Genomic DNA, 24,655 nt, shown 5'->3' on the forward strand with positions numbered 1-24,655 from the left:
TGACTAAAGCAAGTGAAGACGATGCAACTGTCACAAACAATTACTAACAGAGGATATTTCCATTTACTCAGTGGACTAAAATCTTAACCAGATTCCAGAAATCAAATCTAGTCTTGATTATGACTGCTGAAGGTAACAGACTCTTCACATGTGGTAAACTTACACAAAGGTGGACTCCAGCAACAAATTAGGAAGCGTCTGACGACAACTTAAAAATAATAAAGTAAAGTGTTTTGTTCTACCCTTCAAAGTTAAATTTTTTTATTTGGCTTTAGTCACATACATTTACATTAAAATACATTATAGTTTGATTCTGAAAATAAAAGGAGTAGAAAAATGATGCAGAGCAACTGAGTGGCAATAAATGTTGCCCCAACAAGAGTGAATGCGGAGAAAGTTTGATATTTTAATGTGGCTAAATCCTAAACATCCCATGGTAATTGTCAGATAGCATGGGAAGGTTGCTAAAAGACAAACATCCAAGTAGATCCTATAAGAAGATGAAAACATTCCTCCATGTGTTGAGATATGTAAATCATGACAGAAGTGCTGTAGCTTGCCCACACAACAGGTCTGTATCCCCTTTCTGTATATCTATATGTTCTTTTTCCATTGACCTCTGCCTCCTACATCCGCTCCATGTTTTGCTTCCAGCACATTCTTTTTTTATGTTCAGCCTCTGGCTTTCATTATGCTGAATAACTTTATCCTGTTCTGGTTTCCGTGAAATGTTGTCTTTTAAAGCTATGTGCTGACGGCCCACAGAAGACCTGCTGACGGAGCTTTTAGCCTGCAAGAGCAACTAAATTTCACATCTCGTTTCACTGATATAGAATCTCAACTGTTGATGTGGCACACATTGCAATATCTCTCACATTTGCACCTCATGCCCTTATTTGGGCTGAGTCTGCTTGATGTGATTACCATCTTATGCAGTGACAGTTTTTTGCAAGGCACTCCTTAACTGTTTGAGAAACATTAAATGAGTACAACTTCCTGCGTGTTTTAATTTATTTGAGTCTGTGACAGCTGTGCAGCCATTCCTAAGGTTCTTCTGGCCCATATGCTGCACAGTGTATATTAATGACATATTTCTGGTCCCCATTACATTCTGACAGGCAGTTAATTAATAAAAGATGCTGCGTTCTCAAACTGTACGATGATATTATGTGAAACCTGCAGTAAGCGCAACCTGACAACTGGCTGTGCTATAATTCCCATCATATTTGCAGCCTAATTCTGTGGTAACATATACTGAAAGGAATTGCTACTGCTGTTTAACCACATGCTGAACTATTTTTGGGTGAAAACTTGTGGGTGGAGTTTCATATGGAAACATTTGACTATCTTTTACCACCTGGCTGGCTTACTATTTCCTTCTGTTCTTTGCAGGATGTTAAAGGAAATATTTAATGTAAAGTTTTTTGTTTATCCTTTTCCTTCTGTGTTGCTCAGTTTCACAGTGGAAGTAAAACCCTTTTTTCTGTTTTTTTTTTTTTTTTTTTATGCCAAGGGGAATTTTCCCCGCCAATAGTTTGCCTGAGTCAAAAGAATTTTAACATACACAATGATATGGATGTGTTTGCTTAGGCCAAACATTTGCACTGAGCTCAACGTAGTAGACTGTCTTGACATAATCTTTTGAATAAAAGGGACCCTAAAAGCACCAGAAAAAAGCACCAGTCTTGAAAATTCAGATTTTATTTCATTTTGATTCCAATATCACGTAATGTGCTCTCACTGTCCCCTTATGGTCAATCATGGAACATCTCTGTAATTTAGAGCAATGGGTCTGGAAATATGGGCAACTCTTTAAGCAGATATGTATGTAAGCAATTCTTAAACACATTTAAAACAAAGATGAAAAAAAATTACATAGCACCAAGTTGACATACAGTATTTGTGTTTTAAAAAGACAAGGCTAGTATCCACATGGATGTTGTCAGGTATGCTTGTCAGCAGAAACCTGTAGCAGCATTTTCTCTTTTGTTAGTATTTCTCCATAAAAACATTTTATGCAGTCACTTCATATAAGTTAAAATGATAGCACATACACAATCATAATACTCAAGAGAAATACAAACAAATACCCTACAAAAAACAGTTATGGAAATATTTTTGCCATGTAACAGAATCAGAAAGAAGGTTTTCTTGTTTAGCTGATTTGGAGCCACTGGAAAAAGAAGCTTTTGTGAAATAGCCTTTACCAGGTGCAGTAATTTGCATCTGTGCAAATGCTATTCGAACAAGAGAGGCAGAAACAAAAACATAAGGCACTTGGGCCTAGTCAGAAGCACACATACAGTGAGTCTTTCTTAGAAAAACTGTAGCCTAAATGCTACTGGTCATTGTTTTGTTTGGTGACATTCTTGGATGCAAAGTCTTGAACTTCACCTTTCAGATCATCCTCTGAATGAAAGGTCATTGTACCATTCACCTGGCTCAGAATGGCAACAGAGTGTTTCTCCAGCTCTGCCCTGATTCTTTCCAGGTTCTCTGCAAGTTCCCCAAGGCTGCTGCACTGGCTCTCCACCTGGCTTACTCTGCTGTCAACGACCTTTACCTCTTTCTGCACCTCCATTGCTGTGCTGCGGCAGCCTTGTAGCCCCCCTGACAACTGTCTCTTCAGAGCTCCTAGCTCACTCCGAAGCTCTGCCAATCGCCTCTCGCTTGCTCCAAGTAGGGAAGCCTGATGGCCCATGAGTTTGGTGATTCCTTGCACTTGGTTGACAATTTGATGTTCCCTCTGCTCCCACGAGGAGTTAGCATGGCCCACTTCAGTTGCAATGAAGCTAACAGAGTCCTTCAGTCCCTTCAGAGTGCGGTTCACAGAGTTTATGTTGACCTTTAGCAGGGTGATCTCTCCTTGAACGGAGCCCTCTGATTCCTCCTGAGCAATGCGGAGTAAGAGGTTATTCAAGGTGTTGTTTATGTGGTCCAGCTGGTTAGAATGGGAATCTAAACGGTCTATCATCTTCTTATCCATTCCTTTACATTCCTCATCTGTTAAGGTGTCTGTGATAGCTTCCTCTTGTGGGGTGGACTGGGCACAATTGGAAGTGCAAAGGAGCTCCAGATCTAATAGCTGTTTCTGAATTCCACTCAGGTCTCCTTCTACTCTCCTCCTGACTGAGTCAATTTCTGTCTCCAGTGCGGGAACCACCTGACCCTCCAGTAGAGCAGGAGTTGTAGCATTGCTTAGTTCTTCCACTGCCACAAACACCCTCTCCTCTAGAGTCTTCAACTTGTCTTCAAGCAAGGTTTTGAAGCCATCCAGACCACTGTGAAACCGTTCAACCCCACCAGGTTCACCATTGGTGGCATTCAGTCTTCCTTCCATGTCCACCAGACGCGTCTCGACCAGGGTCTCTATGTGAATGGTTTGGTCAGAAAGGACCGTCTGCAGCTGCCTCTGAGATTCGGTTATGTCTTTTACAGATTCTTCTAGTCGCAACATGCGCTCAGACAAGCTGTTCACCTGTAATTATCAACATATATTTTTACAATTATAATCAAGATTTTTATTATTAGAAAATTTGGGAAACTGTTGACCTTACTAAAGTCACCCATACCTGTCCACAACAGCTGTCAGTCAGAGTTAGACCCTGAATCTGAGCTTGCAAGGTGCCCAATTCCTCCCTAAGGCCAGTTTCTCTGCCGTCCAGAGATTGCTGCATCTGCTCCTGGCCATCCAAATGCTCCTTTTGGCACTGCCGCTGCACCTCCCCAATCTTCTCCTCACAGTGGTTCTCCATGCCAGTAAGACGGCGTTCAAAGCCGTCGAGGATCTCAGCTCTCACACCTGCTAACTTAACATCCAAGATCTCGTCCAGATAAGAGGTTGAGCCTGGACCAGGGATGGGTTTGCCGGTGGCTCCATCCAACAGTTTCTTCAGCTGGCCATCATGACCTATAACCATACCCTAAAGATATTGAAAAATGTATTAAAACATTTTTAATAAAAATCTTAGAAGAACTGTTATGATTGCAAACTTTATATCATATCAGAACAGGTACCTGGATTTCTTCCAAAATGTGAGATTTGGCTCGCAGCTCATCCCTCACTTCAGTCACTCTTCCTGCTAAGTCTCCAAATCCAGTTATGGTTCCTCCTCCTTCCAATCCATCTGGGATCACCCCAAATCCCACTGTTGAGTCCGGTGTTCTTGGAGGGTTGGTCAGCAGGGACACCAGTAATTTGTTGGTTTCTTCACGGAGGGATGTTCGAAGTCGCTCCTCGATGCCAGTCACCACACCATTGAGGGTTTCTAGACCCTGGGTGAGGCGACGTAGGTCCAGCTCCATGCGGTCCAAACGTTCACCTGTCACTCCTAAAAAGTCACATTGTTACTTGAAATTTCAAGAAAAAGATTGATACAAAAGATGTATCTGGACAAGACAATCGTGACTAATTTCTTACCATAGTTAGGTTTTCCTCCAGGGAAGAATTTGCCTGGATCCAGTGGAGTTCCTCCAGGCTTCTGGTCCACTGGAGGTCTTGGTCCATGAGGAAATCCTTTAATACCGGGGCGATGGGGACCTATGATGTCAGGTAGTGATGTGGGCCCATCATGGCAAGCTTCACCAGAGTAACCAGGGCAGCATTTCCATTCGAGTTCTGTCACAGTCTTATACCCCACTTTATATGTTGGCCTGTGAAATGTTCTGTACCTGAATGAATCAAGATAAAAATAGAATGCTTTCTGTCAGTGCAAATAGAGATGATTCAGCTATATAAATATGCTTTTGTTTGTGAAATAATTCAACTTGGAACACAGATTCCAGATGGATAGATGGTGCAGAGAAAAAAAAACTGCAGGAAGTTGTTTTCTATGGGATTAAACATGGATTAAAGGAAGATTAGGAGATTAAGATAAATTGTAGTGTAACTGGTGTGGCATCAGAGGACTGAGTTCAGGTCAATGCCCAACTTTAACATTATCTTGTTTAAAATCAAACTCACTCTCCTCCTTTAACGCACACACTCACAGATTGAACTTTCCTTTTTGAAGATGGAGTTCAGTTGAAATTTTCTGTCAGTGTGTGTTTTAAATACGTATTACATAATATCAGAGAGGATACAGTACCATTTGTTACTAACCCATTGGGTTAAACTCAATTATAACTGTTAACCGACACATGCTCCATAGTTTGGGAATCTCTAATCCACATCTAAACTGGAAAATAATTAAGGACTGATTTCCCTCATTTTCCCTGTAAGCTGTTAATAATAATAATAATAATAATAATAATAATAATAATAATAATAATAATAATAATAATAATAATAATAATAATAATAATAATAATAATAATAATAAAACCTCTGGCACAGATGCGTAAAACCTCCAGCCGTAAAACAATATGTGATTTGGTCACTAGAGGGCAGCACTTGCATGGGTTATGTCAGGGAGCTGCCAGTTGCCTAATGCAGTTTTTCTAAAAACATAAAGTCACAATTGCACACTTTAACCATTACATCCAAGGATTGTCTATTTAGATGGACATTCACTAGTTTAAGATTGTTTTGAAATGCTTGGATTTTGTTAATCAGGTTGGTTGACATACATGACTACAGGGCATTTCTGACCCCAGATGCACTTGGTGGTATATTCGGCCTTCACATAGGTTTCCACTCCATCCTGAAGGATGCAGGTGATGTTCTTCTGGACCATGTAAGCACAGTGGTTTCTGCAGGCATAAAAGAATTATGTCAGTGGGAAATCAGGCCTAGTGAAGAACAAAGACAGGTTAAACGTAAATCACTTTTATTTAAGATCCCAAGCTTTGTTCTCCAAATTGTAATTGTAGATAAGACTCAGGTGCATCGACAGCTGAAGTCACTTTAGCAAATCCACTAATTGAAAAAGCTTTCAAATTAGTGCTACACTACCAGTTCAGAAAATTGGACTGTTTTTGATGTTTCCCCTGTGGAATATTCAATATAATGATCTGAATTCACTTTAACCATTATCTATAGTGCTTGAGTCTTTGCCAGGCCTGTTCAAAGAAAAAAAACTGTGCTGGCATACTGAAAAGTCCTGAGGGACACCATTCAAAATGTTTTGTTTCTCAAAATTGCCAGCTTCACTTTAAACAAGCACATAAATGCTGGAAATCATGTTTACATTTTGCCACTGTGAAACTTCCCCCCTTAGCAGAGGGCTGGAAATGGTTGTACTAGGAAAAAAACATTTGATAAAGACAAAGCTGATTGTGTTCCTCTAGATCCAATTATCTGTTGGGGCTCTCCTTCATGTAAGTATTCCAACTGGGTAATTGTATCTCTCATCCATAACTAAAGCACTGGTTTAAAGACAACTCATTGTATGAGTTGGCAACACTGCACTAAACTACACATCAAAGAATGGTTGAGTCCTTCAGATGAACTCAGAATCCACATAACACATAATAACTTGACTGCAGCTACTTGTTGCATCATGCTGGACTTGGGCCTCCTCTGTCCCCTCGCTCTCTCTTTCTAGCCAGCGCAGCTATAGCAACTGTTAAATTTTTCACTTGGACTCGCTGCAACTTGAGAAGTGAGGATCCAAACTCTTCAGGCTCATATGTGAAGAATTGTTTTTTTGCATTCAGAGGGGAGTATTTAACAGCACATACAGTACTTAGCATCTCCTCCCAGCTGTTTTGGCATAAATAGTCATGTTGGATGCAGCAGGGAGGATCTGAGGAAGGTTGAGTTAACAGGTTCAGGGAGCACAACCAGTTTGGAATCTGTGAGGGAACAGCTCTGCTGCAAAATTTTGACTGCATGAACAGAATGTTTCGTAGTGCCACCACTCTGAAAGTGTTGACATATGTTAATGGGATCAGATGGGGAATGGCAGGCGCCGGAATGAGAGAGCTCCTTTCACACGACCCTGACAACCTGCGCTGATGTGGTACGATGGCAGAGTTCAGACTCACACATGCAGCTGCAGCTGGTTGCTGCAGACAAACAGAAAGCAAGCTGATTTATTTGGCTGAAATGATTCATTAGATGGGGTTTACTGTAAATATGTTGGGTGGAAATTGCACAACAAATGTGATAGCATGTTTGGTTTCTCGTCAGATCCTTCAAGAAACTACTTGACACATGTACATTGGATATGACTGCACTGCTAATAGATTGATTTCATGTTGTTTTCACCCAGGACCACACTTGGAGGCTCTTTTTTACGATCTCTGAGAAATTTTGAACTGATCACTCCCTCCGCTGTCATCTGTTGCTCTGTACGCCTCAGAGGAAACACACACACACACACAGAGCCATTTTTCTTTTTTTCCTTTATCTACTTCTTTTTTTTTTCTTCAGGGTGTTTTACAATGATGCAAAATTTTATATAATCTATATCAGATTTGATATCTGAGGTTTATCTAGAGCATTGAAAATAGTTGCAGTTTGTATTTGAGAGTGTGAATGTTGAGCAAAATTTGCATATGTACTTGTAACAGCTGACAGAAAGCAGCTAAGTGTAATGTAAATAAATCACAGGAGGTGTGTGACCCTGTTCTTACACACATGTATGGAGGGCTGCTGAGCGAAATGAAAAGTGAACATGATCGCCGAGTTGTTTGTCAGGTGCACATCTGGAGGGTAGAGCCCTTGAAACTGACACTCAATCAGCAAAGAAGACATAAGTCCAGAAGAAGAAAGGACAAAACTAGGTTCTCTCATTCCTCGTCACTGTTTCTGTTTTCACAGTTTGAGGTTGTCGGTGTCATTTGGAAGCTTTTCTGTGTAATATTTAATCCTCAATACTCCAAAGTGCTAGGAAACAGTTTGGCTGAGATTGCTGTGCATAGTGGGAATCCAGCTCTGCACTCTGTCGCCATGGTGACACTTGTTGGTGGCAGTTGATCTGGGGATGCTTTTCTTCAGCAGGAAGAGAGAAGCTGGTCAGAATTGATGAAAAGATAGCTGGAGTTAAGTACCAGGAACTCTTGGAATAAAATTTGTTATAGGTCTGAAACTAAAGCAGCGGCTTACTTTCCTTCAGGACAAGAATCATAAATGTATACCCAGAGCGACAATGAAACTGATTCCCGGATTACAATGGACCAATTAAAATCAACATTAATGTATAAAATTGAGAATCAATGGTGGGAGTTACAAATTGCTGACTTACTCCACTCAGTTTGTCCATACTTGAAATATTCCGGAAACAAAAACAAGTGAAACTCTAGCTCTACATTTGCAAGTCACCATTTTTTGTGGGGTAAGAATTATTTTAATAGGATGTAGAATTTTTCTTCTTTCTTTATAGAATTTTTGTAATTTTTATCCCATATTTTCAGAATGAAATACATTCAAGTTTGAGGTTATTATGTGACAAAATGTGAAAAAACAGGAAAAAGAAATAATAATCAGTTGCAATGAAAGTCCTGTTGTTCCACACTGCAGTGTTGGGCACATTAGATCAACTCCTCTGTTGTATCAAAAAATATTTGAGTTCTTACTTGAAGGACAATAATAATATGCCAAAACCTGCACAGTCAACACAAACCCGAATTCAAAAATATGATCCCTGGATATAAAAGCTGAGAGCTGTCTTTAGACTTTGTTATTTTTTCTGCCATGTCTGCTCCAGGGTGGGGAGAAATTTGTTTTGGCTCTTAGTGTGATCTATAGCTGGGAAATGTCCTAATCTGGGAACTTTGGAAAAATAATAAAAAAAAAAATTCAGATCCGTGTGATCTGAGATGGATGTGAAAATCAACAGTGAAAACCAAGATCAGAAAATCTATTCCTAGATTGTCCCGAAAGAACAATTTTGCAAAATAAAGCTCCCCTCTTCAAGCTAATATAAGAGATAGCAAATATAAGAGATACAAAAACAGTCCCAGAACTTCTCTCTTACCCTTAACCTTTTCATGTGTGTTTTAAGGGGATAAGAGACATGACTTCCCTTTCCTGTGAGCCTCCATGCTGAACTATGTCTCAGCAGTCACCCGGAACGAACAGACCAAGCACCAGTTGTGAACAAGCTTTTTAATGATTTTTCCATTTTGAGGAGTCTTCATATAGATCCAAGTGTTGGGAGAATTTAGGAACAAATTTCGAAAACTATATTGTTCACACAAGGTGAGCAGAGATAAAAAATAAATAAAGGTAAATATGTCTCAAAATTGTTATGACTTGATAAAGTGCAGTGCATTGTGAGTTTGTATGAATTACCTAGCAAAGGTGTTTAAAACCCCTCAAAGTTACATTTGACTCATTGCAATTCAATACATAGATGTCATTTTTTGGAATTGTATGTGACCAATGGAAAGAAGCAAAAAGTTGAAGTGGAATCTTAGACTCAGGTTTTTGTGAAATAAAATCTGATATTTTTGGAGGGGAATGTTTTTTTGTTTTTTTTGCACATAAACAGCTTTGCACATAAGATTTAAATCAAATCTCACTTGGAAAAAAGGGCATTCTTGAAGAGAATGTTGCAACCACCAGCTTGTTTGATGGGGGGAGTGATTATGTGAGGGTGATATTCAGTGTCAGTTTTCATGCAGATTTGGTCTCATTTTACCACAGCACTTGTTTTTATACTTTTTCTGTGCCCCTACATCTGCGTTTTTGCATATTCGTATTTGTAACATACTGTGTTATAATTAATTATAAACATTTCTAGAATCTATTTTTTGTTTAGTTTATTTGCTTTCTTTAGAGTTTAGTGACCATTTTTAACAGTTAGATTTATCCAATGTGCTACCAATAATCTTGGTATATGCCCTGTCAGAAAATTCCTCACATAAACATTAAATCTCTTCAGTACTGTCTCCTTGATCTGTCTGTTATGTTCATTGGTCTTCATGATGCTGTTTGTTCACTAATGTTTTCTAACAAAAAACATCAGGCCTTCACAGAACGACTCACATTGAAATGACATAACACGCAGGAGGAAACTGTTTACTAATTAGGTGATTACATCATGCATGCACAACAGGACCAAAGAGCAGAGAGTGAAAGAGGAAGTTCAAACCATGTCTTACATTGACCATAAACGGATCACAAACAGAAGAAAAACAAAATTACTCCAAAAACTGTGAGGAGACACCTGCTGTTTTCCAAAGTATCAATAATTTATCTCTTGTGGATAATAAGACACAAAAACTGCATCGAGATTCTGGTGAAAACTCGCATTACTCTTACTTTTATATGTTAAGGTTCGATTTTAGAAATCCTGACGTAATAAGCTGTTTAAACCCATTAATCCAACTGCATGTTGTTTGGGGTCTGTTTTGTTAAACATGGTCCAATATAGTTCATATTTGACCAAAGACTGGACTAACAAAAGAGTCCAGGTTGGTTGTTTCTTAACCCTGCAGTTTTTAGAGAATGTGTTATTAGAAGCTCCCTTGCTGTCTTCGTGAAATTTGCAAGAAAACACAACCAAACATGTAAGAAAAAACAGATGTCCAGTGTGGGTGTATACCCTTGACATATCACCCAGCTGTAACCTCTCCAACTGAGCCAAACTCTGTAACCTCTGCTGCATACCTTCTCACCTGACTTTAATCTTCAGAAATGTCCTCACTGTCACATCACACAACATTTTTGTTTCACTTTTGCTGACTGAATTTTTTAACCTCCTTTCTTCTCCCTTAGTCAAAAGTTCCAGCAAATAACAGTTTTACAGCATCGTAGGGAAAAAGCAGAATTACCGTCAAAGACTGTCAGAAGAAAATATTACATCTCTACGCTTCTTAGGCTCAACCTAACCCACCATTCGACCTTCCATTCCACATTTCTTTCTCTTTCCTTTTAAAATGTAAAAACTGTTCAATCATCACTGCATACCAATCGTTTGCTGGCCTATGTCACTAATATTGGGTTATTTATCTTTCTGATTGAGATTCAACTTGGCGTCCATGTGTTGCCTCATCATCATCAACCTCTGTTTATTTTGATACTGTGACACTCGGTGGCTCATCTTCCACGCTCTCACCTGCAGGGGTCCCTGACTGTTTGAACCCGGGCCACCGCTGTCGGCTCAGACAGATTTACGACTGGTCGGGGGCTGATAGGAACCCATGCAATCTTTTATAAGGCCTTCAGCAGCTGTGTCTATAGGCTAACGGATCTCCTCCAGGCCCCATCTCTTTTCATAAATGCTTTTAATGATGCCAGCTGGCATATCTTCAAGCTCTATGGTCTGGTTGACTGAGGCTTCTCCTGGCTAATGATGGAGGTCAAAGATACTCCCAGCTCTAAAACCTTGGGGGATCCATCTGACATTCGGAGGAAAATGTCAGCCAAGTCACCTTCCATTATTACACCTCAAAAATATGTGATTTTTATTTCAATTCCCAACTCTTGTAATTGCTAATAGAGGTATTACATGTTAACGATCAGCTCATGGATTTGTTGAACAGCATAATCCTTCTCTACTTCTTTTAGGCAGGTTTTTCTGTTGTTGTTGAGCAGGAAGAGGCAAAGATGCTTAAGTTAGAAAAAAAAAAGTCTGCTTCACTTATCCCTAGGCATTTCCCAGAGCACATAATCTGCTTTACTTTTTATGCCTGTGGAAGAAAAATGTGTTTAAACAGTGTTATTAGATTAGTTAGACTCACTGCAGCTACTGTGTGGGACATAAGCTTCTCAGTCACTGAATAAAAAAATGCTTGAAAACAGGAGCAGGGTACACACCATAGCTGTAGGACAGAACTGAGCCTTTCATTCAAAACAAAATATGAATCTCAATTAATTGATTTTTGCCTTTTCATTCATCAACTCTGCACAAAGTTTGACATTTTAAGAAACAGAGCTCAGTTTTCCTGTTGCTGTAATTAAAATAGATAAACAGAACTATAACGCAATCCCTTAAAGGGGAGAAACAAATCATTCAGTTTTACCATGCTTATAAAACAGATTTGTACTTGTTTTTTTTGTTGTTGTTGTTTTTGACAGTTGGCCTCTGGCTACTTACTTAATGTGGATACCATGTGTGCAGAAGTGATCACAGTAACCAAATATCTAAACCCAACGCCAAAAATAATTACATCTTAATTTCAAGGTTAATCAGCTAAATCTTCAGAAACAATATCCTCTGGCGTATTTGCAACTTATACATTGGCAAGAAGAACCAGCTGTTGTGAATGGGAAATGGATTGAGAAATTTAGAGAATAAAGTTGTTTCTATTCTGTAAGGATGTTACGTAAGTAAGATGTGAAGATTCATAGAATGATTAATTTGCCCACTTTTTTAGGAGAAAATGTACTAATTTTTGTTTGAACAAAAATTAGTACATTTTAAATTGAACACTTTTCTATCATACCTCACCTGCCTTCTTTGGACCTTTGTTAGGTTAAAATGCAGTTCTAATTTTATCCTTTTATAGTGCTATATAATTAAATCCAGTTGATCAAATAATGGCAATAGTGTACCGTCTGTCTAAGGAAGTCCAGCCAATTGCATTCACATTGCTGGAAAGTGAATGCAAGTCATTCATTCCCAAATGAATGACTCCTATTAACAGGTAGGAACTGGATCTGAAAGGCTCTCTGCTGCAGTTTTCTTCATCAAACAAAAGTGTCCTAAACAACTGGTCTCACTATGGCAATATGACTTGATACTTCAAAGAAAAGGTAATGGATGTTATCCGTGTTTTTTCTACCTTTCATCCGTTGTGCTGTAGTAATAGAAAATTAAAACCAACTCTTACACAAATCTTGCAATCCAGATGGGACCTCCTGAGAGTAAACCTGACTATGTAAATATCAGATGCAGCTGCTGAAACCACACAAAAGCCTCAACTAGAGTAAAAGGGGAAGTAGAGTTATTTCTTCTGTTATCAAATCAAAGCTATTCAGACCATTTGAATCATCTTACGTTCAATAAGAGGTAAAACACAGAATTAAACATTGCCTCTGTTTCTTTGGTACGCTGAAAGCCTTTAAGTTGCACCAGATAAAGCTTGAAGTTTGATTAATAACTCGGTAAAAGGGAGCTTGGGACTTTACTGCCCAGTCTTTGTAATTCTTAGCAGGAGCCTGGCTCAATTCCCGTCCTCCACTGGGCACTCAACCCAGGCTTACAAGAGCAACCCACAACCTCTAACCTCTATCAGCTTCCTGACCTTTGCCCCTTGATCTCTGTCATATACATCACCCAAAAACCCGCAAATATAACTCAAATCTGATCAGTGGTTACATGTGACACCCAACAACTGCCAGGTTCGAGATGATATAGGGAAGACCTTTTTTTTTTTTTTTCAAATGACTTGTTTGTTGCTTCTGTATTTAGTTATTCTTCCACTGTGTTACAGTAGAGAGGATGAGAATCTTCACATGCAATTGTTTTTGTGTCTCTGTTTTAATAAAACGAAACTTTAAAACTGAAGGAGAAGAATACCCTAACATTTGCTGTAAAGTCAGGGACAGATACAGCGTCTAAGCCGTCTAAGACGTCACTGTCAGAGGCTTTCAGGACCATAAATTGTCTCACAGCAGCAAGTGGTTGCATTGAATGAAAGAAATGACTGTGAAATCAAATCACTCGCTTTGCTGCCAAAACATAGATGATAATTGAAAGTGACGACAAACCAAGCTGAGGACTCCCAAATATTTCAGCAGCAGGAATGTGTGTCATAAAATGTGACTGTGTGCACAGCAAGAAACAGAAAAGGTTTGACCATCAATACAAATCCACAGACATTATTAAATATTTACGCACCTGGATATAACATTGTGTACAAGTTACAGAACAAGTGTTATTATTAAGCCTCTATTTCCACTGAGCAGTCAGGTCGACAACAACTGAACTCACCTAACACAAGTGTCGGCCGGACACTTACACGTCCTCAGGCGCTGTTGCTCCAACAAGGACATCAGCTCTCAGTAAGCATCATTGTTAAACTCACGGGCATAAATGTTAAGAAATAATACCTACTGGTACTCCAAAATATATAGAGAGTTATCTACAGAACAACAAGCATGTGGTATGTAGGTAGGTAATGTAATTTATGTAGCACATTTTCAGCAACAAGGCAATTCAAAGTGCTGGTAAATGAGTTTATATGCAGAATCAGGCATGAAATAGTTTCCAAGATAGAAATAGATTTGGCACCATTATGAGCTCCTTAATGGATGCTTCTGTCTTCTGACACTGGCATGCTGCAGATGTGTGGAGTGATGCTAAAAACACCCGAAGGACAGAGAGTCAAAACTGTACGGATTGTCAAATTAAAATTTTTGATTAATAAACGCTGACGTAAGGCTGATTAAAAATTAATGTTTTTTCATGTCAATTCAGCCTTTATTGAGCCAACGTCAAAACTAAGTGCTTGCTATTTACGTTGGAAACTCGTACTGAACGGCAGCTTCCTATGAGCTGATGAAAGGCGAGATGCAGAGCTCACAGGAAAGTCCTGAGAATGGTCAGAGTGAAGCAAGAATCTTGCTTTCTTTATATGTTTGTTAAACCCTACCCATTCGCTGTTTTGCAAGTTGTCACTGGAGCTTTGGTAGCTCTAATAATAACATGTTATATTCAGAGGTGTGTGAGCCCTGTCACTTTATTAAAACTTGCACTCAATGCAGAGAGGCTGAAGGTTGGACCCCACCAAAATAAAAAGCTGAATGCTTGCACGTGTTAGTAATTTGGAGTATGCTGGTGTGATGCTGCTCAAATGCTCCCTTGACAGAGCTTTTGTTTGGATAACTCCATCAGCAATGTGTTCGCTCACTTTTCCCAATTAATAATAATAATAATACGAACATGATGGCTATTTTTTTTCTTTTGAAACATGCATTATACTAATTTAAAGGGTTTTATGTACATTCAATTTCAAGTTAATGTGAGGAGCAAATCCAGTTTTGCTTTTACAAAAACAAAATAAATAGAACGACTAAGAAGGTTCTGTTTCAATGTTATAGCCATTCATAACTTACCTGCAGTTGATCATATTCTTTGGACATTCATTTAGTATAAATCTAGTTGATGCTGGCAGCTGAAGCTTATGGGTTGTGTGAGAAAGGTCAAAACCAAAGCAGAGTTGGTGTTTCCATGAACAGTTCATGGAAACACTATTTTGTGTACCTTAAAACCATCTTTATGTATGTTTGCTGTGATTATTCATATTATTTAGTTACTACTGTTTGAAAATGCTTTACATGTTCAGGTTGATAATTAATAGTGCACTACCTCATAACGCCATCCTTCCATCCGTCCGTTGTCTATACATGGTTAATCTAGCAGAGTTGGATAGAGGTTAAGGGGGAGGGGCAGTGACGGCTAGTGTCTCTGGCAGTCATTGGGCAAAAAGTGGGGTGCAGGTTGCCAGGTTCTAAATAATCACACAATACATGTATTTATATATTTTAAGGTTCATAAAATAGTACTTGCACAAACTACTGCAGCAATTCGTACGGTAAAAATTGTTTTGAGATTGTAGAAGTTTGCTTTGGTCTTGGCTTCTCTCACAGAACATGTTAGCTTTAGCCCCCAGCAACAACTAATAGAGATACTAATGGAAGGCACAAGGACAGTGATATAATGTGTTAAAAAGCAGAACATCCCTTTAAAAATCCTTAAATAACTTTTTAATGCAAGTTGAACTGTCCCTCTTTATTTTTTTTTATGCAACCTCAAAATTTGGCTTACTTCTCATTTCGCACATTTGTATAGTGCACATCCCAAAAGAAGAAAACAGAACAACCATCTTCACATCAACATTAATTTGGCTGCTTCTGAGGTTATTAGCCCAATAAAGTTCTGTACTGTGAGCCTTTAAACAGCATCTCACCAAACTGAAGTAGTTTTAAGATAGTTGTTTTAAGTTCTTCTCAGTTTTGATTCTTTTTCAGTCAAGCTGTTAACTTCAACCTTGGAGACCAATTAGTCTGGATATATACCAAATGAAGAACACAAGAGAGTTCTCTTCTGCAGGTATAATATTAACTGCTTTGACCTTTTTACAGAAGATTGCTTCCCAAATCCTGAGCTTTTCCTTTACTGGTACAGGATGAGGAGAGGAATATTTAATGTAGGAGAGCCAATAAAGTAAGGCTGGGTGATCAGCGGTCTCCTGGGGCATTTTGAGTGGAGCAGCAGGTAGGTGGGGAGCTGTCCAAAGATATAACAGTTCTGATGGGAAGCCAAGCACAAAAAGAGGAGAAAAAGAGGAGGGGGAGGAGAAAAAGGAAAAAAGAAAAAGAAAAAAAAACAAAACAATGTCTGCAAGTCAGGCAGTCACCGCTATCTACACAAACATATATGCAAACTTTAATTAACCTCACAGGTGATGTCTATTTAATATCATCCCATAGGTAGCTGTGTTTATTCAGCTTGTTTACTATTCATTAGAAATGACTGAGTAATAGCACCTCATATATTTGTGTGGCTAGGGAGATAATTCATCAGAGGAAACAAACAATAATCCCACATTGTTATTGTTTTAGTATTGACTGGAAATCCTTTGTGCCACTCCCTTCTGGCAGCAAGCACCCAGCTGCGCTGTCAGGCTCTTTCTCTTCACTGCCAGGGACCCCATCATTCATGCTGCTGCATCATAAACACCATAATGATGGCATTGTTTCTGAGCACGGCGAGCATGTTGTTGCTCTTTACCCTCTGCCACGGATTGTGTTTAGGTCTGAGCCACAGAAATGTCAATTAAACCCTAACTAGAGCCAGTGATTCTGCAACTCTCTGGTGACATGGCTCTGTCGGTGGATGTTCAGCATGGGCTGGCTCCAGCTTGTAGTTTAGGCTCATGTTTAAACATCTGGTAGGAGGAAAACATTATTAACTGTAATCGACACTTACTTGTGGCGGGTCATAGGCTTGTTTGGTGAATACTGAGGATTGAGTCCAGCTTTGTAGAGGTTGTATCGGTTTCCATAGAACGGGTTGATGTGGCCTCCATACAACGTCCCTTTGCTGTTCACCACTGACAGCATCACTCCCAAGAGAAAGATCTGTGCTGAAAGCTGGCACAGTTTGCTCCACATTGTTGTGATTAAAAAAAAAAAAAAAAAAAGAAGCCTGATCAGTCCCAGAGTCTCAAAAAAGCAAGTGCCTGGTGATGCAGACAGGTTAAAAAAGTGGCAGCTTTAGTTCCACATAACTGTATATAAAGTCATCTTTTGCTACAAGTGGAGTCTTGTTTTCTTTAGTGGACCCTGAAGGACTCATGGAGCCCAAACTGCTATAGCATCCTGTCCCGTGTGCACTTAAAATTTTTCAAGTAACGCCAAAAAGGTCTGAGCACACCGAACATGCAAGTCAGAAAGGCATAGAGGATGAAGAGGGGAGGGGAGGGGAAAAAGGCAAGGAAAACAACCCAAAGGTGATCGGGAGGAGGGGAGAGGAGGAAGAGAGCAGAAAACAGAAGAAGATAAGGGAAGAAAGCATCTAAGATTTAAACTCCATATACACTGAAAGAAAAAAGCTGTTCATTTTACTTAATTTTATTGTGTACATCGGTCCCACACAATGCAAATAAGTAGAACCGACATATTTTCCCTCTTTCCCTCAAATACTTAAAGCTCGTCAAATCAACATATTTTATTTACATGAGATTACTTGAAAATATTAAGTTGAAACTACAAACATTTTATCTCTTACCATAATGTAAATATATTATGTATAATCAATAACTTTTTTTATGTCTCAGCAACACTATTGTAATGAATAACACCAGCTTATTTTTCATTGCCAGTATTACTCAATGAAATTGTGTTGGGCGAACACAATTCTATCATGTTAATGGAACACGTTACAGCTTTAAATCCTACTTAATTTTTTCAAGTTCTCTATATGCTGTTCTACTGTAAAAAATTAAAGACTGATATTTGACAAGAAAGACAAAGAAAGCGAGTGCTACTGAACAAATTAGTTTTATTTGAAAGAAAATTTAAATCACACCATTTTGTACTTAACATTTTAAATTGAAGAGACATAATTTTTTTAAATTTAGTAAATATAATTTTTATGAACATGAAGGAAAACCTGAGACATATTTCTATAAAAGATGTACAAGATTATGAAAAGTATGTCAAATTTCTACAAACTGTTTTTGAACATGTATTCAAATGACATTAATTAATGCTGCAGTACATAGCTTTACAGACTTTTTAACCTTTTTGTTAAAATTATCACTATGTTATGTCAATATGAGACAAAGCTAAACTTTTTACACCAATTATCTGTCACATGTCTTACTGATTACTATTTAATACCATAGTGATAGTCTAAACAAATGTGTAAAAACAAGAACATTTTTTTTACAAGGGAAACACTACAGCTTAAAAGTTTATCTTTAAGATATTAATATGAAAGACAAAATGATTTAGAAAAGTATGTCAAATTTCTAAAACAATTCTGAACATGTAATTTGCATGACAATAAATCAGTGTAATGTAACTTTTATAGCAAATTTCTTTAACATATTTGTAACACTAAGTAGCAGTAGTGTTATAAGTAGCACTACAAACTGGAACGTAAAAGCTGCTGAAGCCCAGTCTTTCAGGTGAACGTTCCTCATTAAAAAAATACATTTGTGTCCTCCAATAAATAATACAACAAGAAATACAAAAACTGAACATGAGAACATTACCAAATTAAACATGAGAAAATCTCTATTCACTCATAGAGGTGGTTTTTAAGGGACAATACCTTGTTTGACAGTTTACCTCCATCCAGTTCCATTACTATTTTCTGTAATACCTTGAAAGTGTAGCGGAGGTCAGCAGGGTAGGCGAGCTTCATTGCATATATCAGTCCAAAAAGCATTGCAACAGCTGTTGGCACACTATCCAAATTGGACAACACTCTGATGCCTTCAAGAACGACCCCGATGTCTTCATCTGCTGAAGAACAGTCTTTAAGATGAAAAACACCGATGGTGGTGGCTCCAATACCCTCTTCAATATTAGCTTCATCCACACCCTATATGAAGAAATGACAAATTAATCTCTTTCTCTAGACCTAGCTGTATCTAGTTCTTGATATATAGATATAGTTAACATAACATAGAGAAAGAAATAGATATATAGATAGATTTATATAGATCAACAGTTTTAGAGATAGATTTAGAGAAATAGATAGTTTTAGATAGATAGATATCTAGTCCTTTCTCTACAGATATCTCTAAGTATACCTACATGTAGATATAGACAGATCTATGTGTCTATTCATGTAAAGATAGATCTATCTCTAGATATCTAGAGACATCTAAGTCTATATAGATACAACTATATGCAGATCTAAATCTATTTCTATATTTAGATTGATTTATCTATCACTAGGTGTAAATACACATTAAGATACATACCACATATTTATGGATGAGCTTGGCTGGATCTTCTCCCATATATATGCAGACTCCCTTAATGACACACTCCCATGCAACATCAACATCTTCACACTGAAGGAAATTCAGTATGAAAAAATTAGAATTTTTTTCAAGCCTTGTGCTTCACAATGAAGTTTAATAATGTACTTTACCCAAATGTTTTTTATGGTGAAGAGATAGAAACTAATAAAGTTAAAAGTAAAGTTTTAAATGAAAATAAGCAAGAGTAAAAGTCCAAGTTGACAACATTTAAAACAAGAAAAATGTAATTTTCTATATTATTAGTTGTGTTATGGCTACATCACTTACATCATCCATTTGTGCAACAATTTGTCTAAGCTTTTGTCCGAGCTGTCCTCCTCTTCTTTTGAAGAGCTTCCTCAGGTTGTCACAGTGGAGATCCAGTTGAGAGAAGAACTTTGAATGAAGCGGTATGGTCGTAATTCTCTTAAACTCAGCATTTATCTGAAAAAATGAGCACAAAGGAATGATTTTCAAATTATAAACATCTGGAAGAAGGCCACAATCACTTGTGTTGCCAAAGTGAACAGTGAAGTAAATGTGCCTAGACATCTTAGATCAACACAGTATCCAAAAAAACATGTATGAGACAGGTCATACCTCTCTGCATGGACAATGCAGGTATGTACATGGGAAGTGGCAATGATGTCCAAAATGTGGATGTTTTAATTTGTAGTGATGCAAAAGCTTGGACCCCTTACAACTCCACATTACCAGCACCACCTAAACCTGTAACACACAAAGATAACCTTGAGTGAGATAACTGAAAATCCAGCAGGTAACTTCACATATAAAAAAAGACAAAAAAAATCTAAGCTCTTCACCAGATTACCAAAACTCAATGTCCTGACAAATATCTGCCATCAGCATAAAATTCATGGGTGCTAAAGTTTGGAAGGCACATTTGAAACTTAAATTTGTTTTTTTATACTAAATCATCTTGGCTTACAAAAATGAATTAAAAAAGCAATTCCTATCTGGGAGCCATAATTAATTTACATCTGTTCTACAACCCAAATTTGTAAACACTTTACATTGAGTCTTCCCTTAAGCTATTGAAAAAAGGGTGAGCTCTCAGACGCCGCCGCCGCTGGAGGGGCTGACACTTGCGGAGCGGCCAGAGACAGCGAGCCAGAGACGACTGTTGGGGTCACAGTAACAACATCTACATGACAAACATTCTACCTGTCATTAATAAGCATGTCACATTCACAAAACAGTACTGATCCGATGCAAGTGGTTCATAAATCTGTCAAAAATGTTCCTAGCACACTATTTTTCGAATATTTCTATACTTTTTTTTTTTTAAGAAAAAAAAAAAGTGTTACCATATATTGCAGTTATCAGTAGATATTTACAAAGGACACTTTGCATAAGTCTTGAGAATTTGGAAAACATTCGGATTTTTACTCATACCGAATACTGTGCTCCAGCACTGCGCTGGACCATTGCGCCCCCAGCGAACTGTGCTGGATGGCCTTGGCATCCATACAGCGGCGCTGATGCAGTCGAACCATTACGTTAGCAAATTGAAATATGAAGATGGAGGGGATCATTAATGTTGCGCAGTGCACCACAGATAAGGGAAAATAACCCAGAAACCCGTCGAAGTACTCAAAATCCCTCATATTCTTATTTTGTCGTTCTGTCAGCGACGCTACATGCAGAATTGTTACCATAATAACGAATATCGGTTCTGTTAGTGTATCATGTTTCCACAAGGGTATAATCCCAGAAGAGGTGGCTCATTTGCTTAACAGTGCTAATATGAAAGAACAAAAAACATGCATTTTCTATACGAACAGAACATTGAGAAGCCAGTCGGTTCGAAATCGTCACAGTAGCCATGAGGGAAATAAAGTAACGGACACTTCTCCTGGTGGCATTTCACTGCTTGGAAACTATTGAAACCACCTCGTTGATCTATCCCAAGCACACAAATTAAAAATATGATCGGTAACAACCGTCTTCTGTGGACAACTTTGATGGACTACAGCATACTGTTCTGTACTGCTGTATTTAGCTACAGCTATTAGCTATACTAATAAGAATAGCTAGCAAAATGAAAACCAAAGAACATGCAGATAGTTTAACAATGAGCTATTATACAAGACAATAATCATGTGGAAACATTCTGAACTACAAAAAATATATATATTTAGATCACTTACCTAATCGATATTCCTCTAAAGATTTGTCTTAAACGTTCTTGTCGCTGAGGAGTCGGAAGAAACTGGGCGGCAATCGCGATATCTTTACAAATATCTTGTTTGGCTTCTGATTGGTTAACATTAAAAAGACCGCTCTTATTATTGTCCAATCATATTTGAGAGTGTCTTTTGATATATTGCATCATTTCCGGTGATGATAAAACATGATTACAATGGTTTTAGTAATGTAATATAATTACGTTAAACCAACGTAAAGAAAATGTGTAGTTTCATTATTGTTGATAATTAAGTAAATGATTCTTTATTCAATCGTGTAAATACAAGAGACATGATTGTCTTGTGTAGTATTAACTTATTTTGTTTGTGCAAAATGAAAGACCCCTCAATTCTCATTTTTTCAGTGTACACACGTGCAAGATTCTTCAAGACCTGCTGAAAACGCTCGACCCTCCCGGCAATCGGCTCTCTGCACGAGTGAGGGTGCGTGTGTGAGTACAAGAAGCAGCGTGGTGCTCTGCAGCCTCAAAAGGGGCAGGCAGACAGCCGATATTTGCATATCCCACCCTAACTCACTCTGTGTGCTGAGGGAACAGAGTGGCAGCGTCATTTGGTCATTGCTTTTATTGTTTGTTTTCTTACATCAATACAAATAAAATTCACATTAAAAGATGTATTTTTTTTGTTGCCCACTGCCCTGTTTTTCTGTCTTGTATATTTTCCCCTCCTTAATTTCTTAAAGATTTTGTGCCTTTGCCCATTTTGTCCCTCCTTCTCCATCTCTTACAGTAGCAGCTGTGCATGAAATATATCCCAATGTGCAACACCATGTGTGTTACTGAGACACTGCAGAGCTGGACACAATAGACCTCCTCTTTGCTTCACTGCAGTCATTAAATATCCTAAAAAAGATCTTCTGTCAACTTGCACACCCGGCCACCTGCATGTGCTAAACTGCCTTTCTGTTTGATTTTCAAATTCAGGCTTTACTGCCCTCTGTACCTCTCAGTTTTCAGGGGAAACCTATTAGATTTTAGGTGCTAATGTTTGCTCAAAGAGGCTTTGTGGCTCTAAAAATTTTAGAAAAATGACCCAGGATAAAATTTCTGCAATCCAAGCAATGCAGTAAAAAGATAAGGGTTCTTTACAACCCTCAACGAGGTGTTTTGGTGCAGAAATTGAAGCTGAAACTTTAACTTAAATCAACAGAGGATTGAAGACCGGATGCTTGGAGCTCAAGGAAAACTTTACACTGCCTTGAAAAAATATTAATACTCATTTAACTGTTTCACATTTTCTCATGAAACAGCTCTGGTCTTTTACAAGGTTTCGTAATTTGTTACAAAGGAAAATGTCAAAGTGTGGCCTCCATATTCACACAATCTTAGCTTGATGTCCATACATAAAATACAGTGTAAGTGATTTAGAATTAACCTAAAACGTACAGAAAGCTTTAAAAAGCTACTCCGCTTGTAAAAACCTTGAGACTGGGGCAGAGGTTCACCTTGCCTCCTTTTCCTTCTATTTCACAATTATTCTCTACTTTTTGCTGGTCTATCACTTACAATCCTAAACAATACTTTGGGATTTTTATTGTGATTTAAAGACATTCAAAGAAGCTAATACTCAGATCAGATTTGAAGCAACATTTCAAGCCTCACAACTGAATTATGAAAGGATGTTCAAATGAAAAATACTGTCAATGCCACATAGAGAGGACAGACATGGAACAAGTGACCTTCTAATCTTCTAGTTGAACGGATGCTTGGCGACATCCTTCTCACCTTTGTGCTGACTAGGCATCATTGAACTTCGTCTATTTACTCTTCATTTGCAGGTTGATGTGAAAGAGAAAACCGCAGTTGTAGTTTGCAAGAGACATCACACAAGTGGTCAACTTCCTGACCACTGAACAAAAGCCATTCAAACTCCACCAGGGATTGAGGATTCAGGCTTTATAATTGCTAAAAGGCTCAATAAAAATGAACTCAGAGCCTTGAACAGAAGGTTTGATTGATAGTCCCTTCAGATTCCTTCATGCTATTCCAAAGTATGCCTTGCAGTGTGAAATCATGTCCTGGTTTCTTTTATCAGCGCAAAAGAAAACTGTTCAAAACCTGGCCGTTCTGGCAAGCAGTGGTGTACCGAAATACTGCTTTTCAAAGAAAAGGAGGGAAGGATTTTACAGAGATCTGAGCAAACAGACAGTCCAGATGGGTGAGAGAAGGCCGTAATTTATCTATATGTGCAGTATCTGTTTATCAGATGTTACATTTAGTTTAAGTTTAAATCAATATGGGGAATTTTTAAGATGATTATTACTTTATTTGACAAAACTGAAAGTGGATGCAAATATCCTTTACTCTTATAATGCTGAACATATACAATTGTTAAGCTTAGAAATAAAACAGACTTGGTAACAATCCATCCATCCGTTTTCTAACACCCTTGTCCCCAGTGGGGTCGGGAGGTGCTGGTGCCCGTCTCCAGCTAAAGTTCCAGGCGAGAGGCAGGGTACACCTTGGACAGGTCACCAGTCTGTCGCAGTTGGTAACTATTCATCTGGATTTTCTTTTCACAATGGTTTTGTTTTTCTGTTTTGTTTTGTATCCCAGTACATAATGAGTATCCTGTGTGCTACATCTGTGAGTAGTTTTATTAAAATATCCTCATCTGCTCTACATAACCTGATTTTAAATATCGGAACAGACACATTAAACCTTTCTGGAGGCTTTGGTCATTTGTTATTGGAGGACATATTCAAGTGTCAGTTAAACAGTGACAACAGAAGTCCAGATTGTGTTTTATTTGTCATAAGTTGTGACATTTTATTCTCTTTGTCACACAGTGTTTCTCAATAAGGCAGGCATCCTGTTCTGCAGTCTTTGCACACAGTTCTGCAGGGATGAGAGACAAATTTAATGAGTCAAATTTGGCAAAACACGACACAACACAATTAGTTTCATTTGTCTGGCCTTTAAATGAACTGTTCCCAACATTTGCCAACAGTTTTTTTTATATTGTTTTTTTTTTTTTTTTTTACAGTGCAAACAATAGATTTGTACTAATAGATAACATCTGAGTGAAGGAGACGTACAGAACATAAAGAAAAAGCAGTTCATTTACTCAGCAATTGGTAGATTTTTAAACAATTTTCAGACTCGGAAAGC

The 24,655-nt window shown here is 38.2% G+C and overlaps 2 protein-coding genes across 2 annotated transcripts; both read right to left on the bottom strand.

Moving 5' to 3' along the window:
• Positions 1 to 1,697: 1,697 nt before the first annotated feature.
• LOC122829807 (EMILIN-3) lies at positions 1,698 to 17,372 on the bottom strand. The gene is made up of 6 exons (XM_044114661.1): positions 16,767 to 17,372; positions 5,569 to 5,691; positions 4,421 to 4,671; positions 4,018 to 4,331; positions 3,573 to 3,923; positions 1,698 to 3,478 (listed from the first exon to the last, which is right to left on the bottom strand). Exons 1-6 carry the CDS (start codon positions 16,949 to 16,951, stop codon positions 2,339 to 2,341), a joined length of 2,364 nt encoding a protein of 787 aa, XP_043970596.1. The 5' UTR covers positions 16,952 to 17,372; the 3' UTR covers positions 1,698 to 2,338.
• Positions 17,373 to 17,939: 567 nt separating this feature from the next.
• On the bottom strand, positions 17,940 to 21,856 carry LOC122829813. Its single transcript, XM_044114673.1, has 5 exons — positions 21,489 to 21,856; positions 19,918 to 20,046; positions 19,606 to 19,761; positions 19,276 to 19,368; positions 17,940 to 18,890 (listed from the first exon to the last, which is right to left on the bottom strand). The coding sequence occupies exons 2-5, from the start codon at positions 20,026 to 20,028 to the stop codon at positions 18,585 to 18,587; spliced, it is 666 nt and encodes a 221-aa protein (XP_043970608.1). The 5' UTR covers positions 20,029 to 20,046; positions 21,489 to 21,856; the 3' UTR covers positions 17,940 to 18,584.
• Positions 21,857 to 24,655: the final 2,799 nt, after the last annotated feature.

This window comes from Gambusia affinis, linkage group LG01, assembly GCF_019740435.1.
Source record: "Gambusia affinis linkage group LG01, SWU_Gaff_1.0, whole genome shotgun sequence".
NCBI classification, from domain to species: Eukaryota; Metazoa; Chordata; class Actinopteri; order Cyprinodontiformes; family Poeciliidae; genus Gambusia; species Gambusia affinis.